Here is a 19,507-nt window from a genome sequence, read left to right as displayed (position 1 = left end):
TTTCCCGGGATACCCCGGTGCCGCGGGCTGTCTCCTGTCCCAGGATACCCCCGAGCCCCGGGCTCTCTCTGTTTCCCGGGATACCCCGGTGCCGCGGGCTGTCCCCGCCCCGGAAGGCGGCGGCCGCGCCAATCGGCGGGGCCGTTGCTGGGCGGTGCGGGTGACATTGGGCACGGCCATGGTGGTGGCGGCGCTGGGCCGAGCGGCGGGGCGGCTGCTGCGGACCGGGGCCGCCGTGCCCGGGCGGCGGCGGTGAGCGGGGCGGGCCGGGCAGCGGGGCAGGCGGGCGGGCCGGGGCCGGCGGGGCCCGGAGTGAGGCGGGGCCGTGCTGTATTGCAGCGCGGGCGGCGGGGTGCACATCCCGCCGCGGTACCGGCAGTTCCCGGAGCTGACGCGGGCGCAGGTGATCCGAGGCGAGGCGCTCACCGGCTTCATGTGGTTCTGGATCCTCTGGCAGTTCTGGCACAACTCGGACATGGTGCTGGTGAGGCCGGCGCGGCGGCCGGGGGCGGGGGGCGCGGGCCGGGCAGGTAGGACGCCTCTGACGGGCCTCTCTCGCAGGGACATTTCCCGTATCCCGACGCTTCGGCCTGGACGGACGAGGAGCTCGGCATCCCCCCGGACGATGAGGAATAGCAGCACACCGGTACGGCTCCGGTCACCTCTCCCCGCTCCGCCCCGGGCACCGTGCCCGGCTGCTCCCGCTGCAGGGAGCCTGCTCCCAGCACTGCCCAGGGCAAACCCGCCCAGCCTCGGCGCTGCGGGAGGCCGTGTCCGCACTGCTCATGGCCTACACACGCGTGTCTCGGCTCTCTGAGACCAGGGAGCCCGGTTTTGGCAAAATAAGGCTGCACTGTAACAACCGAGTTTGTTAGGAGATGTAGCTTACCTGGTTCGGGTTCTAAATTATTTTATTCATGGTGTTGTGTAGACTCAGCATTAGCTAACTTCAAAGACATGCTCTGTTTCTAGAGACATCTGTCCAGATGTCCCCTTAAATGTTTTAGGCTTTTGCTTGTTTCCGGTTCTTTTTTTAAGCTTTTGTGTCACGCATTACAGCTCTAAACCAAAAGCTCCAACTACTGCTGAAGGGAGCATTGAGGAGGTCCTTCTTCTGCTCTGCGTGGTGGGAAAATGATGAGCGAAACAGTTCTCAGGTTTTTCTTCTGTTATTTTCAGGTTCCTGGAACTAACTGAGGCCCCTGGAACCAAATCTTTGGCTCCTGGGTCCTTATGTGAATAAAACTGTAAACAAAGTCTAAGCTGAACTGTAATTTTTTCCTATTTTAAGTAGAATTCTTGGAAAATGACCATGACAGCTTTAAAGTTGTAGTACTTGGATACACGTGAGCTTCTGTAATGCCTGCTTGATAGAGAATGTGCTTGCCCCAAGAAATAAGGTCCATGAGTGCATGGCAGGCAACAGTCTTATCAGTAAAGGCTCTGCTGAATAACCAGTGAAGAGGTGAGGGGAAATTGCCATAGAAGCCGGAGAATTTACCCAGAAGAGAACCCAGACCAGATGGTGCCAGCCTTTTCCCAGGATGAAGGAAAACTCCCCTTGGGAATATAAAAGTTCAGAATATTAAAGGTAAAAATGCCTTAGGGCTCAGCACAGCAGTCAAGGAGGCAGTGATCCAGTTTAAGATGAAGGGAGGGAGGGAGGGTTACACTGCAGGAATCCCTTGGTTTTATTTTTTATTCTTCTCCCCTTCCAGAGTTATATCCTAAACTTTTTCACTCCCCTTAACCACCTGAGTTGCACCCCTCCAACTTTGTGGAGAGGAGTCATGCATGACACAATAAACAATCTCCTTCAGACTTTTCCATGCAGTCAATCTTTATTATAGCAGTATTCTCATATTCACATCAAGTACATAGAACTTTTTGCCTTTCATATAATACAGAGTTCTTTAAATAACTTTACACTGAAATAGTTTTCTTCAATCTGAATTCAGCTATCAAATTTTAATATGTTTTAAGTCTCCATGCTCTCTAACCAAACTGGACAATATTTCCCATTGTACAAATTTACATGAGAAAAACTCCAAAGTACAAATGAAGGGACAACAAAAGTAAAGGGAGAAGGAACAAACAAGAAAAATAAGTTGTATTGGCAATTACAGGGGAAACTTGAGAAGGAACGAAGGGGAGTTGCCATGACCTACCTAACAGGAAACCAAAAATAAACATTTTGTTATGAATTAAAAAATAAATACAAGTTTTGAAACAATTACTCCATTGTAGATTTTAAAAAGCAGCTATGGAAATCTACTAACACAATGGGTTGGTTTTTTTTTTTTTTTAAGTAACCAGACTGGACCTTCTACTTTGCAGTCATAAGCCCCTTGCAAACCTCTGGTGGTCAAAAGAAAAAAAGAATATAGCTGAAAGGAATGTGTTAGCAGAGAGTTTAAAGTGGTGGGACATACATTTCATTGCACTAAGGAACAAACAAACAAAAGAAATTAAATCTGTATATAAATTTCCCTTTCCTCTCCTTACTATGTACTTTGCCTCTCATAAACAAGCCTCTGTATTATGAGGTAATGCCATTGTCTCAACTATATATAAAAATAATAAAGTTTAAAGGATATAGATCCGGGTATCTATACACTTTAAACAAGCCAGTCCTCTCTTACTCCCCCAGAGGGTCCAACCAGTGAGTGCTACCCCTTCCATCACTGCTCAATGCCTGGGGCTCCCCTGGGCAGCCCGGGACACCTGTGCCCCTTTCCTAATCTAGGAAAAGCAGCCTGTGCTCAAGTAAGAAAGAGAGACAGTGCAAGTAATGCACAACAGCTTGCACACAGCTACACCTGCTCCTGCTGAACAAGGCAGAGTCACACAGGCAGCAGTGGCCAGCCTGCATGTGTGTGTGTGTGTGTGTGTTGGGGCAGGGAGAGGGGATCCCATCAGGCAGCTGATGGCTGATCCTTTTGCAATTGCTGCAGAGCAAAGTCACTGCCCAGCCCAGCAGAGCCTGCATTACACCCACCTGGAGAAGGGAGGGCCGGGAGGAGCTCTGCCCTTGGAGTCAGGATGAGCACAGAGCAGATGGGCTGGCTCCTGCATCCCAGGTAGGGACAGACCCTGCTCTAGAGCACAGGGCAGCACTGAGCCCAAGAGCATTTCAAGAGTGGAACAGAAGTAGGGGGCAGGACTTGCCCCTGTTTGGGACTTTGCCCCAAACAGCAATTTAATTTGGGTTGCCAACACATGCAAGTTGGCCACTGTCATGTTTCTGTCAGTTGACAAGTGTGGAGAGGGGGAGGAAGGGGAGGCAGGTAGGACACAAGGCTCATGAAAGAATGATGTGCTTTTTTTTTTGGTTGACTTTTTTTGTGGTTTTTCTTTTTCTAAAGGTTCACAGCTTTGAATAAAAAAGCACATTTATTGCACTTACACTTTATTTTAGACAGAGTTAATTTAAATTATGCCCTCACAACCCCCCACCATCCCCAAATAACCCAACACCCAAGTTTGGTCCATTTTTCCCCCTAGATCCAACATCCATGCCCAGGTGATGGGCTTCATTTCTTCTCCTAAAATACCACTGAACTCTCAAACACACAGATGGATTTTCTCTTCAACAAAGGTGAATATACAAATGCAACACAGAATGACACTTATCAAAACAAAACCTGACCATCTTCCAAACCCAAATAAACAACAAAAAAGTTTTTTGTGGTTTACTTGCTCAAAAGTAAATATCACACTAGGCTTATTCTAAAGCACAGCTGCTGCAAACATGACAAACTAGACAAAATGACTGGACAGGCCACTATTGGCTCTTGAGGAGGCTGGGTGAGCTGAACACACTGCTGCTGGATGCTATGAAGCAAATATTAGGTAGTTTAGAAGTTCCTACACAAATAAACAAAACAAAAGAAAAGCCCAAAAAACCACAACGCCCCCACCAAACCTAAAAATCACCTCCACCCCCCGAAACAACAACAAAAAAAAATCGAGACAAAATGACCATCACATGTACTTTTAGTGCAGAACTTGGGGTAGGTAGAAGGATTCCAGATAATTCCTGGAACGTAAGTAGAACATTTTTACTGTTTGTTTTTTAAAAGGAACAAACCCAAATTAAAATTGGTCTAATAACTTATATGAACTGTGCATGTAGACATAACTTTGTAAGTTACAGTTATGCCAAAAGTCCTGCCCCAAGGAAGAAAAGGAAAAGATCTGAAAAAGCATAATATCCAAACCCATTATTCTGTCCTTCATGGACAAGTAGGTTAAATATGACACTGATTTGTAGGTACTGCCAGAAGTCTACATAACCAGTTTGAAATTTGAACAAATCAAATTCACACCCACTGGTTGTCCCTCAGCTGACAAGACACCTACTATCTCCCACAGTTCATGTGCAATAATGGGATGTGATCACTGAACAGCAAGAGGCCCAGGGAAGCAGTGAGGAAAGCTGCTGACATTCCAGAAACAAAACTTACAGCATTTTATGGGACAAGGAACTAACTGTATGGTGTGATACATGTGAACCTTGATTACATGAATGCTAGCCACCAGTTTCTCCTCATCTAGCTCTCATTCTCCATCTACCATCTCATTCCAAGATACTGTAAGAGTGTAGCTTTGAGCCTCTTTGGAGCTTTCTTTAACAAGACCTCTGTGTCTTTGAAAGGAAGGAGGGCTGACTTATTTTTAAGTTAAAAGAACCTCATTACCTGTTGATAGAGCAGATTTCAAGCAGCAGGTTTACTGTAACTAAATTCAGTATCCTTCAGTTCTTAGCTTTGAAAGGCTAACAGGTATTTTGGGTAATGCTCTCTGCCCTCCCTGCTCCTTTACAGGAGTTGACCAACTCCAAACTACCTACCTACAGGGATAGCTATATACAAAACTACTGCAGCAGATGTAAACCAAAGACACTGCTCTAGTTACAAAGCACCTGGTTTACATTCTGTTGTACTTTTTAAGGTTGCAAAGGCACATGATCATTTGGCAAACTACAAAAACTCTTCTGGGGATCCCTGTGTAAACCATCAAACAGAGGATCTTGGTAGCTCTCTTTCCCCAAAAAAGAGAGAAGTTAGTTTGCATCTGAATTCCCTCTTGGTGTAGTCTGTATTCTGCAGCTTTTAAAGCTTCCTCCTTCCACAGGTTCATAGTTACTGCTGTCATGGTGCTGACTTAATAGCTTCTGTGTCAGCATCCTTGAAACTTAAATGCAAACTTTTTAATTTTAACAATCTGGCTCTTCTCTTCTGATAATTGATTAGATAAGAATGACAGCATCATAGAATATGCTGAGTTGGAAGGGACCCACAAGGGTCATCAAAGTCCAACTCCGGCCCTGCACGGGACACCCCAAGAATCACCCCATGTGCCTGAGAGCATTGTCCAGATGCTTCTTGAACTCTGTCAGGCTTGGTGCTGTGCCCACTGCCCTGGGCAGCCTGTTCCAGTGTCTGACCACTCCCTGGATAAAGAACCTTTTCCTAACATCCAACCTAAACATCCCCTGATGCAACTTCAGGCCATTCCCTTGGGTCCTGTCATTGGTCACCACAGAGCAGAGATCAGTGCCTGCCCCTCCTCTTCCCCTCACGAGGAAGTTGTAACTGCAGTGAGTTTCCCCTCAGTCTCCTCCAGGCTGAGCACACCAAGATACTTCAGTTGCTCCTCATATGGCTTCCCCTCCACCATCCTCATGGCCCTCCTCTGGACACTCTCTAATAGTTCATTAATAATAGTCTAATAGTAATATAGTCTTTCTTACACTGTGGCACCCAAAACTGCCCCAGCACTGGAGGTGAGGCTGCCCCAGCCCAGAGCAGAGCAAGGGGGGACAATCCCTCCCTTGCCTGGCTGGCCATGCTGTCCCTGTGCCCCCAGAACAGGGCTGGCCCTCCTGGCTGCCAGGGCACTGCTGGCTTGTGTTCAGCTTGCCATGACCAGGACCCCCAGGTTCCTTTGTGCTCTGCAGCCTCTCATTCCCTGGTCTATACACACAACCAGGGCTGTTCACCCCAGGTGCAGAATCCAGTACTTCTCCTGGCTAAACTTCATATGGTGGGTATGAAGTTGGGATGAAGTAATGAAGCAGTGAAGACAGGTCTTCCAAATGCATGCCAAAACAAACACCAAGTGCAAATGCACAGTAACAAGCCTGCAGTAAACAAAGTTTGGTTCATAAACTTCTATGTAAAATGCATCAGAGAAAACCAGAACACTCAGCATTTTCAGAGTGATGCTCTAAGAGTCCACTCATGCAACTGCTTTTTAACTTGACTGTACCTAGAGGCTTTACCTGTCCCACTGTGCTACTGGTGACACATTTTATCAACAGAGGACATGTCTACAGTACTATGAAAAGTTTGTGCTACAAATGCTGCACTCACAGTCAAGAAGGGAATGAATTCTAGAGGCTGCAGAAGTGTGAAATGTCTACATGCTTCTTCCCTAAACTTAGTCTCTGCAGATATCAAAGCTTCAATCCATACTTGTTTGTGAGGTGTCTGGGGATCTGGCTTCCCTCAACCTTCTGTAAAATGCTGGATGCATCTATACCACCAGGCAAACAGAAGAAAAACTATTTGTGTGTGATCATCAGGGTACTTTTCCCCCAGTTTGGGTATTTACAGAAAGACATAATTTTTACCAACAATCAGAATTTCACTCATTTTATGTCACAAAGGCCAAATTCTGCCTCTAAGGAGCACATACTATTTCAAGTGATGCTAAGACACCATGGTAAAATGACAGATTTTGTTCTCAAACATTCTGCATCATCATCAGCTGCTGGAGCAGTCAAGTACAAGAAAAGATGATTTTGGGTAAGCATAAAAAGCAGAAGTGGATTTATTTAACCTCCATAAGTTTAGAAAAAAAAAAAAGAAGAAATGACTGGGCTAATTGTATCTGGGGCTATGTAGGGCTTAAATGACACATCAATTAATTTCAAAGTAACCTGGCCTCTATATCCCTGCCATTTGGTTTGAGCTCCACCACAATGTTGCAGTTCTGGCAAATATGCCAGGGGAAACAATCACATTCTGAGCAGGAAGGTGTAAGAGGTAACAACAAGAGGTAACAACAGGCCTCTGTCACCTGTATGGAAAAGGAAAGGCAGAGGGGAAGGTCTGTGCCTGCTTGATAAAGACACGAATAGCTGGGACTGCATACTGGTACTTTTGCAAATGATTATGAAATACAAAATACTACAGAGCTGAAGAAGCAGAATGAGTCTCTGGGTGTTTGTCCCAACACGTGCACATGAAGGATGTACTCACATTTCCATACTGTGGTATGTGCCTGTGGTTGGGACACCACGAAGGAGCTTAAGGAATTTAGAGCAACAGGCATGAATGTGTTGGTCATTTCAGCTAACTTCCTTCATCCCACTGCTACAGAGAGCACTCATTTCTCATCTATTCTTGATTCTCCAATCACTAAGTATCTAAAGGGCATCTTTAAGACTGGTCCTGATGGCATGCAAGACATTCAGAAAAACTCCTTAAGGAAAAGATAAAACCAAAAATAATCCCAATTATTTACAAACTACATTTCTTTCAAAGTTTTGTATGAGCATTACCTGGGAACTCTTACAGACAAACACACATTACTACAGCTATCTGGAGAGAAACAAACAAACGAGAAAACCAGTAGAAATGCATCCTGAAAGGACTTCTCTAAACAGCAGCCAAACAACTTGCACATTCCTCAGGGAAAAAAATAAAACGAGAAACAAAAAAAGAAAAAACTACAAACAAACAAATCCCAATAAAAAACCCCCAGAGATCACGTGTTACTTATAAAGTGCTTTGCATGGACAAGGATAGCAATTTTCCTTGTGCTTTTCCTATGGGCTCAAGAAGCATATTGTAGACTAATGGGTAATGAATCTTTACCAAAGTAAGTTCATTTTAAGCAAAGATAGAATGAAGTTCCTAACAGAATTTTCTGCCAGCATGACTTTGTGGAAGGAAACAAGAGCTTTTAACATGATCTGTGAAACAAATGAGTGTTGAACCACCTGTCCATACTTGCTCTGTTAACAGCTTCTTTTGAGAGAACCTTGACCTCAGTATCCCAGGCACGTACAAATGGGGTCACAGACCATAAAGGGGCTGGAGCCAAGCACGGGGTGAAAGGAGAAGCAGGGACTCCTTTCCCCCGGGAGCCTGTATCTGGTAAATGCTCTCAACCTGCCTGCTGCCACCAGTGCCCCAGGCTCCCTCCAGCTCTCAGGTACTGGCCTCAGATGATCACCAGGGAGCACTCCGACTGCACCATCTGCTACCACTGCTCTGCATCAGCTTCTCCACACTGGAAAGTGGCTATTGCTACTTTTTAAATTCCTGCCAACCTCATTAAGGTAAAAACCTTACAGCATCTGAAGACCCACAGAAGACAAGAAAAAAATTTGTGCTTTTTTTTCCTTCGTTTTTAAAATGCGTCCCATACACAAAATCAATTCTGTTCATGTACCAACATGAATCACTTCATTCTTGTAGTGACTATTAAGTCATTCACTATTGCTATCTTGCTAATGTTTGTGGAATTAATATGAATACACAGTATTTCAGTTTTAATTCCCACTTCAGATCAGTCTGGTCCCTACAGCCCCAGTAAATATTTACTGACAAACGTAACAGACTACCAGCAACACCGCAACATTCCAGGGTATTAAAAACACCTTCTACTTCTGATGTGCTTTTCTCCCTTCATCTGGGAGCAACCTCCTGCAGACAGGAACAGTCCCCTTCCCCTAGGGAGGGAAGGACAGCACCTTCACTCGGTACATCCATGTTTAGCATGGACACCACATTCACACACATTTAACTCCTTCATTTATTTGTCGTGATTTTATTAAACACTCCCCACCTCGTCCCAGCAAGAACCTCTCTGCTAGAGGGGGGTCAGTTCTCCTGCCTCGCCTGGAGTGGTACAGGGCTGATATGAATCAATTTCTGGAAACTTCTGTCTGAGCTTGAGTTTCTTTCCAATGTGGTCTGCCTCGCCTCTGTACAAATAATTTACAGGTAATACCACATACCAGAGAACTCTGCAAGCAGATCATATCACGAGACATTCTACTAGAGGTAAATGATGTGCAGAACTCTATGAGTTGTTGTTTTCCCTGACTGGGTAACTTTTCAAAAAGCTACTAACCATTTGAAAACCAGGACTGGAGGACAGGAAAACAAAGCACTCTAATGGAGACACCGCCACCTTCGTCCTAGTTTGCAAAGTGTACAGAGGGGAAAGACAAGCAGAAGGGAAGAGTTGACAGGGAGGAAAGCAATGAGAGCAGGAGTAGTCAGCGTGGATCCAGCAAGTACCGTTTTGTTTTGATCTAACAACTTGCCATTAGGACAAGATGCTCCACATTTACACACACACTTATCAGAGGACGTGTAGTTAACAGGATAAAAATCCTTTAAAAAAAGCTCTTGAAAGTACCAAAACATAATTTTTGGAATGTCTAATTCTAGGGGGGATTGTATTTGAATTCAATTCAACCTGAGAACTTTTTTCCTTATTTATGAAAACATTACATATTGGTAAGGTACCTGGCATTAACCTGCACCCTCGTTTAAAATAAAACTTTTAAAGTAGGTACATACACCATTCACAGTCTGTATCAGGATTTCTACAGACTTTAGATGCTGCAGTAGCATCTTTGATAAATACATTGTATCGTATGATACAAAAAAAAATAAAAGAGAGGACAATCTCGCTACATTTTTTTTAAACTTCAGTTTGTTGCTGGACCAACAAAAGAAGGATTGACCTAATCCTTCAAAGAGATGTTGTATATGCACATACCAAGAAAATATTGGAAAAGGAAAAAGGTTGAGGATGGTGGTTGTTGTTTGTTCTTTTTAAGAACCGGTAAAGTAAATCTGAAAAAAGGTATGGCAGCATCCCCTTTTCCTTCAGATGAACCTCTCTGCCTTCAGAATAACATCTCCAGCTCCCACTGCTCCACACTTTAAAATTTAAAGGAATAAACCCCAGCGATATAGACAGACTGAGGTGTTTGACACTGTAACACAGCGAAAAGGGGATACTGCGTTGTCCATAAATCAGTAAGTACACCAGGAAAAAAAAAAGGATCAGAATGGAAAATGATTGGCTGAAATGAGCGCTCATCAGCCGGTGAGGCTCTGATGGTGACGCTGTCAGAGGGAGCAAGGCGGCCGGCAGACCCTCCAAAGCAAGGCTCCTAGTTCAGCAGCAGCAGCAGCAGCTCCGTCCCCGCCCCGAGCACCACAGGCACACCACGAGCGCCCTCTCCTCTCCGGGAGCGATGCCAACGGCACAGGCAGCCACCGCAGGTCTCCGAACGCACGGGGTGGTTTGTGTCCAAGGAGAAACACTGGCAGCAGAGGACTCTGGTTCCCAAAAAGGTACTTTTCCCCATTGTGTTGGACTGGTGGTTCCATTCTGCTCCACTTTTAAGCTTATGGATATCTTTTCTAAATTACTTTAGGTTTAGCGGAGCAGAATGGAGTTTTGATGTTAAGAAACTGTAGGAACACAAGACTTAAATAACAGAGTGGGTGCTGCCATGGTGCTGTGGCTACTTGAACGCTGCAAATTCTCCTGTAGAGGGAGGACAAGAGCTTGGTTTAAAAAGGTGATTTCAGTTACGAGACTAGTTGAACATCAGGCTGAATATAAAAGATGTTAAAAAATGCAAACTGTTAAAATTAAAGCATGAGAGAATACACAGTGAGAGAACATTGAACACAGACCCAGCATATTTAACCAACAAAGGATTTCTTAAAAGCAAGCTGTACCCATTCTTCCCAAGAAGGTGAAAGTTCAAGCAAAGTCTAATTCATCATGCATTTGAAAATTAAATGTGTCAGAGCTTAATGTTACTTTAAATTCCTTATTGCACATATGTCCTCCTGAGAAGCACCAGTTTCAATAAATGCATCCAACTGCAAACCAATTCTGTTCTGTTGTAAAACTAATTTAATAACAAAGAACTTTATGAGACATCCATTACCCTTTAAAGACTATATACAGTAAAGTGCCTGAAGAGAAAACCAGTGTTACAGAGTGCTAGGATTTGGTTTAGAGAGCAACACAGCAACCCACTGACAAATATAAGAATGGAGAGATTGTCTATTCAATCCCAACCAGAAATTAGGCCTCACTAACAGGGAGCATAACAAATAAAGCAACTCCATGCTTCCTTCAGAATTACTGAACAAAGAATAATTATAATGCAGTGCTTTCACATGTGATGATGTCCTGAAATCCTACATAATTTATTTAGTGTCACCGTGCCGTGAGACACACTCATAGCCCCACTTCTGAGGGGATGCAACTATGACACAGAGTAAAATTGCTGCCTGAAGTCTTTCAGGAGTTTGACAGAAGACTGAATAGAAGCTGAGTCTAAGATATTAATCCTCTTAGTCCTATACTTTAGCAAAAAAAAAAAAAAAAAAAAAAAAAAAATCCCTGCCACCCACAAAGAATTGTATTCCACAGGATTTTTAGTGAGGGGTGTCTAACTTCCCCCTGTTGAATTTCATATGCATTTTGGGTTAGTTTATGCCACTTTCTTGCCAGCACTTCTCAGAGCTTCCCTAATACTGAAGGAGTGATAAGCAGGCACAAGAGAGCCTTTGTTCTGTTCAACAGAAGGGTTTTGAATGCCATTACATTCAAACAAGTGCTTCCTATCTGCTGTCCTTCCATCTTTTCAAGAGTGATTGTATTGTTGGCTTTGTTTTTTCTAGAGATTCTTATTCTGAATACTGGAAACAAAACAGAAACATCCCTGCAAACAAAATTTTAGGCTTAGAGTGTTAATTCTGTGGAATGTCTTGCTCTACAAAGAGCAGAACCAAGAAGAGCAGTCAGCTGTCTGCACTAGGAGGAGGAAGAAAAGGCATCTAAACGGTCTGTGAGGAACAGCTCACCCAGCTCTAAGGGAACTTGAAGAAAGCAGAGAAAGGGCTCTGTGCCTTGTAGGGAATGACAAGGGAGTACACTTGAAGTCCAAAGTATGGGTGGCACAGGGAGTTGTGACAGGCCTCAAGCTCTAATTGTCTTTATGGACTGTGGTGGTGGGCTTAAGGTAAAACAACAATAGAATAAAAGCTTCATGATGGATTTAATTGCCTAATTTACTAGTTCTACCACCAGATGAAACTCTTGCTCCAAATACTTGAAATACTGGATAATTTTTTCTTGCTTTTTTTTTTGCTACATTTCAATGACTTCTCAACTCTCTTCACAGTATCTTCTAGAAACACCTCAAGTTTTGTACATGTTTTCTTTTAAGAGAAGGACAAAAAAAGTAACCAAATATTCCCTGTGAGGTCAATTTTTAGGTGACATTTATGCTTAGCTACACTTACAAAACATGCTCTATTTAATTTACTTTTCAGTCTGCCTTTTTAAATTGGTGATTAAAGATATAAATGTATAAAGAAGAGATTGCTCCCTCATTACTCATCTTGTCCTTCTGCCAACTTCTGGTAATAATTCAGATTTTAATAGTCATATAGGGACTCTCAGAAAAAAAAAAAAAAGAACCTTTAGCTGGGAAAAATCAATGGAAAAACAGGACCAGAAGTAAATACTTCTTTGAAATAGAATGGTAGCTGTAAAAAGGTAATTTTTCAGACTTTCGTGCCATTTAAACAAAACCTTAGCAACCATATTTTCTTTGACAAGCTAATGCTAAATCTCCCCTTTCAAAATTGCAGCGTTAATCTGATCTCAAATCAACAGGAGACCAAAATAGGTAACATGGTCATCTAGTAAGGGGATTATGTTGGCTGAACATGTGTAAAATGAAGTTGCCAGTAACAGCTTTCCCTAGTTGAGATATGTACATGGCTATACCTATCCACACCAAGCTATGAAACCACATGCTTAGCAACTTGCTACAAGAACAATCCCCAGATATTTATATTCATTGTGAGCCAGACATCTGAGGTGCTTTTTATCAAGCAGAACTGCAGATATTTGCTTTGACTGGTAGCAATTTCTTTCCAAAGGATGGATAGCATCTGAAAATATACACTTACAAACCCCTTTCAAGTCAGCTACTACAGTCTTTTCATGCTTGTCTCATGCAGAGCAAGTGGAAACTATTTTAAATGCACACTTTCAAAAAATCTGTAGTAAAAAGATGATCAAGATCTTTCATGTTGCCTCCAAACAATGCATTACAAGGTAGCAGAGTGAACCTGCTACCCCAATTTCTGGAAAGATTTAAGGTGCAGCTACCATTCTGTACTCTCACAAATTTGTAAGCTACCTGAATTCATGGGCTTACTGAGGTATGCACATCATCTTAACTGTACTCCTTATCCTGGGGTAGATGCCATGTTTCTCAGAAGAATCCTAAGAAGAATGGTTCCCTTCCAGGCTGTGCCAGCCTTACCTACTGAACTAGAGACTGACTGATATATCACAGGGAAACACCAGATTCCAACACCATGCCTGGTTTACATTCACAGACAGAAAAAAAAAGGAGGTAGCTTTCTGTTGGATCCTGTGCTGATCTTTTGTATGGATACTGTCCATTGGGTAAGTAAAAATTTGGAACATGCTGAAGGTACCAAGACAGATTTTGTTTCTGTACTGATATGTAGGGAAGTAAAATAAAAAAGGAACCTTAGCTACTATAAATTACTCCTCCAGAAAAACCTAGGATCCTCCAGGCATGTTTGCTGACCCAGCAGGTGTCTGTTTCTAAACAACACAGCTGAGTTACACCTTTGAGAACCCTGACCCAAATCCACAAGTGTAGTTAGGCACCTCCCTCTCACAGATACTTCCAAATCTCATTGAAGCAGCAATTAGAACTTACAGAAATGAGAGCTCTAAATGCCTCTCTGTCAGATAAAGTTAATGATCCACAAAACAGCCTCCTTTTAGGCTTCATAAAATGTTTAGTGAGAAGCTAAAATCCCATTATGGCCATGGAACCCAAAGTGCTCAGTAAGAACAGGTGACACAGGAAGAATGCACTGACCATACAGCAGGAAATGGCCAAATATGTCTAAGGATGGCAGCACTTTCCCCCATAATTGTGGCTCTGACAGCACAGATGAACAATCCTAGCAACAAGAAGGACAACACTGCTCCAAGGAATGACTGGTTTGAACTGATGTGGCAGACCTGAACAAGAGCAAGCCTGGGCAGGGCAGTGGGGAAGGATCTGCACTCCCTGTAAATCCCTGTGTGGGTAAGACTTTTCTGTGTGGGATGCCCTGTTTCTAAATTCTGCAGGAGACCCAGTAGCATCCTCTTGCTCTCTCCTAAATACCACACCCCACAGCTCTGGAAACATTCCTCATCAGTGCTAGAACAGATAGATAAAATAGAGAATGAAAGAGGAAAACAACACTTCAGTCCTGTTTTCATTTTAAGATAAGCCTGCCAAAATGAGGTGAAGCTATGAAGAAGATGGGAAACAGATTTTCTAAAACAATAACAACTTCTGTCCTCTGTAACTATTTCCATAAAGAGAAATTTCAACAGCTAAATTTTCTTGACTAAGAAAAGGAGAAAAGTTAGTTCCCAAACTATTCCAACAGCAGAAGCCAAAAAGACCATTATAATCCATCCAGAAAATGTAAAAATTGCCTATATCTCTTCAAGCTCTCTAAATCTGCTTCCCATTTTAAAAGGCTCAGTTGCCAGACAGCAGTAAACCAAAACATTTTGGAATTCCTGATCTATTTCAAAAATGTATTCCTAGAAACAAGCAAACTTCTCTCTGAGTACATAAACCAGAAGCCACCAGGAACACCCCTGGCCCTTTGAAGTCCCAACAAGAGCAGCAACAGCTTGTTTCCAATGCAGAGTAATCTGCGAGAATTAACAGCTCAGCAGTTTAAACCAAGTAAAACCACACAACTCATCTCAAAGCATACAAGAACACTGCCTGTACATCTTTTTTTCATAGCTGACATTAAAGATTGATATAACCTAAACCACTACTCTGATGCACTTGTTCTAGAGAAATGCTCTAGAGGAAAATACAGTCTCCAAAGTGAGGAGGATTTTGGTAAGGTGTCTAACTTTCTCAGTTAGATATTTATTCCAACTGATTCACTTCTGCCTAGTCAAATAGCAGCTTTTCCATGGAACTGCAAAAATCAATTTGCCTCTGAAGAAAAGCATGTTCAGTGTATTCTTAACAATATTAAAGTAATTAACACTTTTCATCTTAACAAAATTTGTAGTATAACATTGATTTCCATGAACAAAACTGCTTTTTCAAATCTTCTTTCCCTATTATGGGTGTTAGCAGCATTTTTCCTCTTAAAGCACTTGGTCATGCTTGAGATTTAAAATGTTTTTATAAATTTTGAAATCTGTACTAATTGAAGGATACAGGCACCATTACCAGTAATGCAGTAATGCCTTTCAGCTTGGCAAAAGCATATTCAGAATTTCTTCTGTGTTGCATTGTAACAGAACATTTGGAGATGGTGTAAACTATATCAGGTCAGAATATTTAGAGAAAAAGGTAACATAAAAAAACCCATTTACCACTCTTCTGTAGGAGAAATGTTCCCTAAACAGTACTAATTTAAACTTCCACTTTTAAGATAAGAGCTACATGTTATTCAGGGTTTTCTTTGGATTCTGTGTTGTATCTGCTCACTTCTGCTGACCACAACAAAGTTTTGACTGTGTTCAGCCTTGAAGATAAATTTATCTTTCCAAGTGTTTCCCACATGAATAGCCTAAATAAATGAAGAATCTAAAGCTTTTTGCTCAAATATAATGACCTTAAATGAAGTAAAAAAAACCCCGACAAAACCCCCAAAACAACAGACAACCACAGCTTGAGTAGATTCAAATCAAATACACTCCTGAGTAACTAATTCCAATCAATAAACTAGGCAAAAATGACACCTGATGACCTTAAGAAGATTTTTGCTTGTTTTGAAGTGACTTTTCCATGTCTCTTACGTGACATTACAGCTCTTCTTGTGCCAGCTGTTCCCAGGGCACCAGTTACCAACACAGACTGTGCTGGGAACACTCAGGGCCCAGTGGTAGGAAGTGAGCCTTTGTTCCCTCAGTAACCCTTACAATCAGAGCTGGTAGAGCTGAGAACAAACACCTGGCACTCACAGGACACACCAGCACACAGACACACAAGCACATGCTTTCACATTTTGGCTCAGTGCACTGGAAACCCACCGTATCCCCCTGCCTGGATGGGTGTTTTTGGAGAAGCACAAGCATATAGACTAAAATCCTCTGTCTGGAAGCCAGCCCGGTTCAACGAGGGCTCAGATGCACTGCGGTGAATTTTTGGCAATGACCGGGCCAGAAGCTCAATGGAGGCAAGAATCTAAAACATAGAAAATACATGATCAAACTTGCTGTTCCAAAGCTGTGACTGTCTCTTAAATTCAAAGGCACAATATCAGCTAACTACGGAAAAATATTTAAACACATATTTAAAAAAGGATTTTAAAAATATAGCTTACTGCATTGCACTCTTAATGTTTATATCCTAAGGAAGTTGAAAATGACAGTTGAGGAATTTTTCCCTTTTTAAAGGCACAGATTCCCTCTAAGCACAGTGAAATCACTTACTTTTTATTGGACTCCTTGTCTATGCACCAGTACCTGTACCTGCCATTGCTGCAAACCCAGCTCTGCCAGTTTTGCTTAACAACATTTCCCAAAAAGTCAGCAGGGGGAGCTCCTTATCTTTTGAAAATGATTTGGTTTACATTCAAAACGGGAAAAAAAAAAAATCAGATTTTTGCCCTCCTCCCCCTCAAGCTTTTTGAGCCCAAACCTTCCTCAGCAGGCACGATAAAAATCAAGCTCTGTGGCAAAACTGTTTCCCTTCATGAAGCTTGGGGGAGAGCAAGGAGGGCAGTGTAAACATTTCTGAGTACGTTTACCAAGTACTAATTTGTGTGTCTAACTGTAACTATTGCTTTCATTATCTCCCAGCTGAAACTTTCTCCAAGATGTAACTACTTTTCAAAAGACACAGGTCATTTTAATACCTGAATTTTGAAATGAAAATGAGCATTTCTAATTAAACAGACCTAACCAAGTACTGAACCAGGTCTCTTATGAAACCCTGCGATACTACTAATAAAAAAGATTTGGAACTGGCCAGTGAGTTTACAATTCAAAGTTGTGAAGTCTGTTGAGAACTAAAGAGGAGCATTTCTCACCTGTGGAAAAAGGGGTCTTTCATCTCTTTTCTTTTTTAAGCATTCTGCCATTAGTCTCTTCATAGCTTTGGGACAGTTGCTCCGTACTTTGCTGAGGTCTGGAGATAGGTATCCTCGTCCCACCATGAAAATTATCTTTATTTAAGGGGAAAAAAGATGAAAGAGGAAGAAGCTGAATTGATAAAATAAACAGTCAAAAAAGGTGAACAATTTGCTAGACTGTTTTGGTTGCAGCAACAAGCTTTCTGCTCCCAGGAAACATTAGCTGATATTGAAATTGACAAATTTCTTAGAGTAATACTTGCTAACCTATTCAGTACAGACAAAAAAATTAGATTTTTCCTCCTCCTCAGAGAGATTTCTGTGGAACTTGAACACTAGTAAATGGTTACCATTTATAGCAATTACCATCTAAGGAATGGTTCTTCGGTGTCAAAAACTGACAAAAACAAGAACAAGCAACTCTGGCAGGAACAGAATGTCTAAAAATAAAAATTCTGTAAAAAGAAATATTCTGTTTTCTAATACAAATCAACAACAACTTCACATTGAAAGGTATTTTAAGAAACGAATGGACTTTGGATATTAAAACTCTTTACTTTCTGAGAACTGATTCCATCACATATTTTTCCAACACATTAGCTTATTCTTGACATTTGACCACCTCCTCCATTCTCACAAAAAAAAAAAAAGAAAACACCTCAAAAGAAAAAGAGAAATTCCCTCTACTCTGTAGAAGAGAAGACAGGCTTGGTATTTTTACAGTAATTCTTTCAACATGGGAGGCTTATATTTTCCCTACGGATAAAACTTCAGCATAAAACGAAGTAAACTGATAGGAAGCAGGAAAACAAAACATAAATATGGCTAATCATCTCTTGTATGTATAAAAAACCAAACATCATCATGTCAAGCCATCATGTCAAGGTCATCTGCAACATGGTTTGGGTACTGCAGTAGCACTAACACTAAAAAGCACTTGCAAACCAGCTAATCAAAGATCCATTCATGCTGCAGCAGTAATCACTGCCTTTTCTGAGAACTCAGACAACCCAGCAGGTTTATCACACCTTCTCTCTAATGAAGTCTAACTATTTCCTATCTTGACACTGGGAAAAAAACCCCCACAGCAGAAAAGCCTCCAATCTCAAGCATGCTATCCATGTTATTTATACTAACACAATCCTAGTCCTTTTTTAACTCTGCTTCAGTCACATCTGTGTTGGCATCACAGAAGAACAGAAAACTCCCATATGGTTCCTTTAGAAATCCCCATGTGCTGAGCAGGATTTTGTAGTAGACACTTGTGTACTGCATCCCTTACCTCTGCTGCAATCAGACTCCCCATTATCTAGCAGCTGGTATTTTCTAAATAATAGCACAAGTTGAAATTATTCAAAATTCATTACTCTTTATGTTTCAAATAGTTTAGACTAGAGAAAAAGAGAGTATCACTACAAGAACAGTCTAGAAAAATCTGTTGAAGTGAGAGAAACACTCTGAGGTATAACAAGAATGACACTTTATTCACTAAGAATCTTGGTTGTGTCATAGTAGCTGATGTAAATGCACCAGAGTGAGGAATATTTGCAACTTTTCATATAATAGACAAGGAGTGACAAAACTGAAGACATCAGATCACAGATGTTGGCTTCACTTGCATTTTAAAATTTGTTTCAGCACTTCATTCTAAGCACCCACATCACTGGGTTGATCTTTGAGACCTCAAAAGGTAAAAAGCAAGGCCAAATACTGTTTTTAGAAGGCTGGATCATCTGTCCAGGAATCCAGACATTAAAGGCAAAACCAAAATGATAAAAAAGAAAAAGAAAACTAAAAAGGAGTCACTCCAAATTTGATGAATTGGGATGAAGTGTTCTGGCAGATAGGGAAGCAGCCTTATAAAATTGCATTCACAGATGAACGTTGCTATGGTTTCAATTCTCAAGTACTGACAGTGAAAAAACAAGGGATGAGGACACAGAAGCAACAAATACATCACTGCTCAGACACAGAACAGTTTACATCAAAGATCTTGATGCACAAATGCTATTTTCAGGTTAGACAGAAATCATGAATCAGGTATTCCTTCCCAAATATGCCTGTCCCATGGAGATGTATTACAGCATGTGGAATCATTAACATTTATGGAATATTTGTTCACAATTAAGTAATCTCCTCATAGGATCCCCCGACTCTGGGAAGTTATATTGTCCAACAAGCAGGATTTGAGAAATGCAGATATCCTGCAGTTCAGTTAGATGGTGCATGCTCTCTCAAAGTTGAAATGAATATAAAACACTCAGTGAGATGACTGCTCTTCTGTT

At 41.9% G+C, this 19,507-nt stretch overlaps 2 protein-coding genes across 3 annotated transcripts in view; one reads left to right on the top strand and one right to left on the bottom strand.

Moving 5' to 3' along the window:
* The first annotated feature begins 178 nt into the window (after window positions 1–178).
* On the top strand, window positions 179–3,863 carry NDUFB2 (NADH:ubiquinone oxidoreductase subunit B2). The gene is made up of 4 exons (XM_058022359.1): window positions 179–252; window positions 340–484; window positions 562–646; window positions 1,060–3,863. The coding sequence occupies exons 1-3, from the start codon at window positions 179–181 to the stop codon at window positions 634–636; spliced, it is 294 nt and encodes a 97-aa protein (XP_057878342.1). The 3' UTR covers window positions 637–646; window positions 1,060–3,863.
* Window positions 3,864–7,341: 3,478 nt separating this feature from the next.
* The window catches only part of BRAF (B-Raf proto-oncogene, serine/threonine kinase), a 77,919-nt gene continuing 65,753 nt past the window's right edge, over window positions 7,342–19,507 (bottom strand). For both annotated transcript variants that reach the window (XM_058022309.1, XM_058022308.1), the window contains 3 exons: window positions 17,181–17,315; window positions 16,180–16,333; window positions 7,342–10,587 (listed from right to left, as the gene is read on the bottom strand). In XM_058022309.1, the coding sequence (XP_057878292.1) occupies window positions 10,565–10,587; window positions 16,180–16,333; window positions 17,181–17,315 (312 nt within the window). In that variant the 3' untranslated portion in view covers window positions 7,342–10,564. The remainder of the gene's footprint in view (window positions 10,588–16,179; window positions 16,334–17,180; window positions 17,316–19,507) is intronic.

The sequence above is a fragment of the Melospiza georgiana genome, chromosome 4 (genome assembly GCF_028018845.1).
Source record: "Melospiza georgiana isolate bMelGeo1 chromosome 4, bMelGeo1.pri, whole genome shotgun sequence".
Classification (NCBI taxonomy): Eukaryota; Metazoa; Chordata; class Aves; order Passeriformes; family Passerellidae; genus Melospiza; species Melospiza georgiana.
This window is presented reverse-complemented; position numbering and strand designations above follow the sequence as displayed.

Bases quoted from the DNA above. Each gene is read 5' to 3' on its own strand.
- NDUFB2 (XM_058022359.1), top strand. From the start codon at position 179: ATGGTGGTGGCGGCGCTGGGCCGAGCGGCGGGGCGGCTGCTGCGGACC. The intron at 253-339 runs GTGAGCGGGGCG...GCTGTATTGCAG, and splicing joins GCCGTGCCCGGGCGGCGGCG to CGCGGGCGGCGGGGTGCACA. The intron at 485-561 runs GTGAGGCCGGCG...CCTCTCTCGCAG, and splicing joins ACAACTCGGACATGGTGCTG to GGACATTTCCCGTATCCCGA.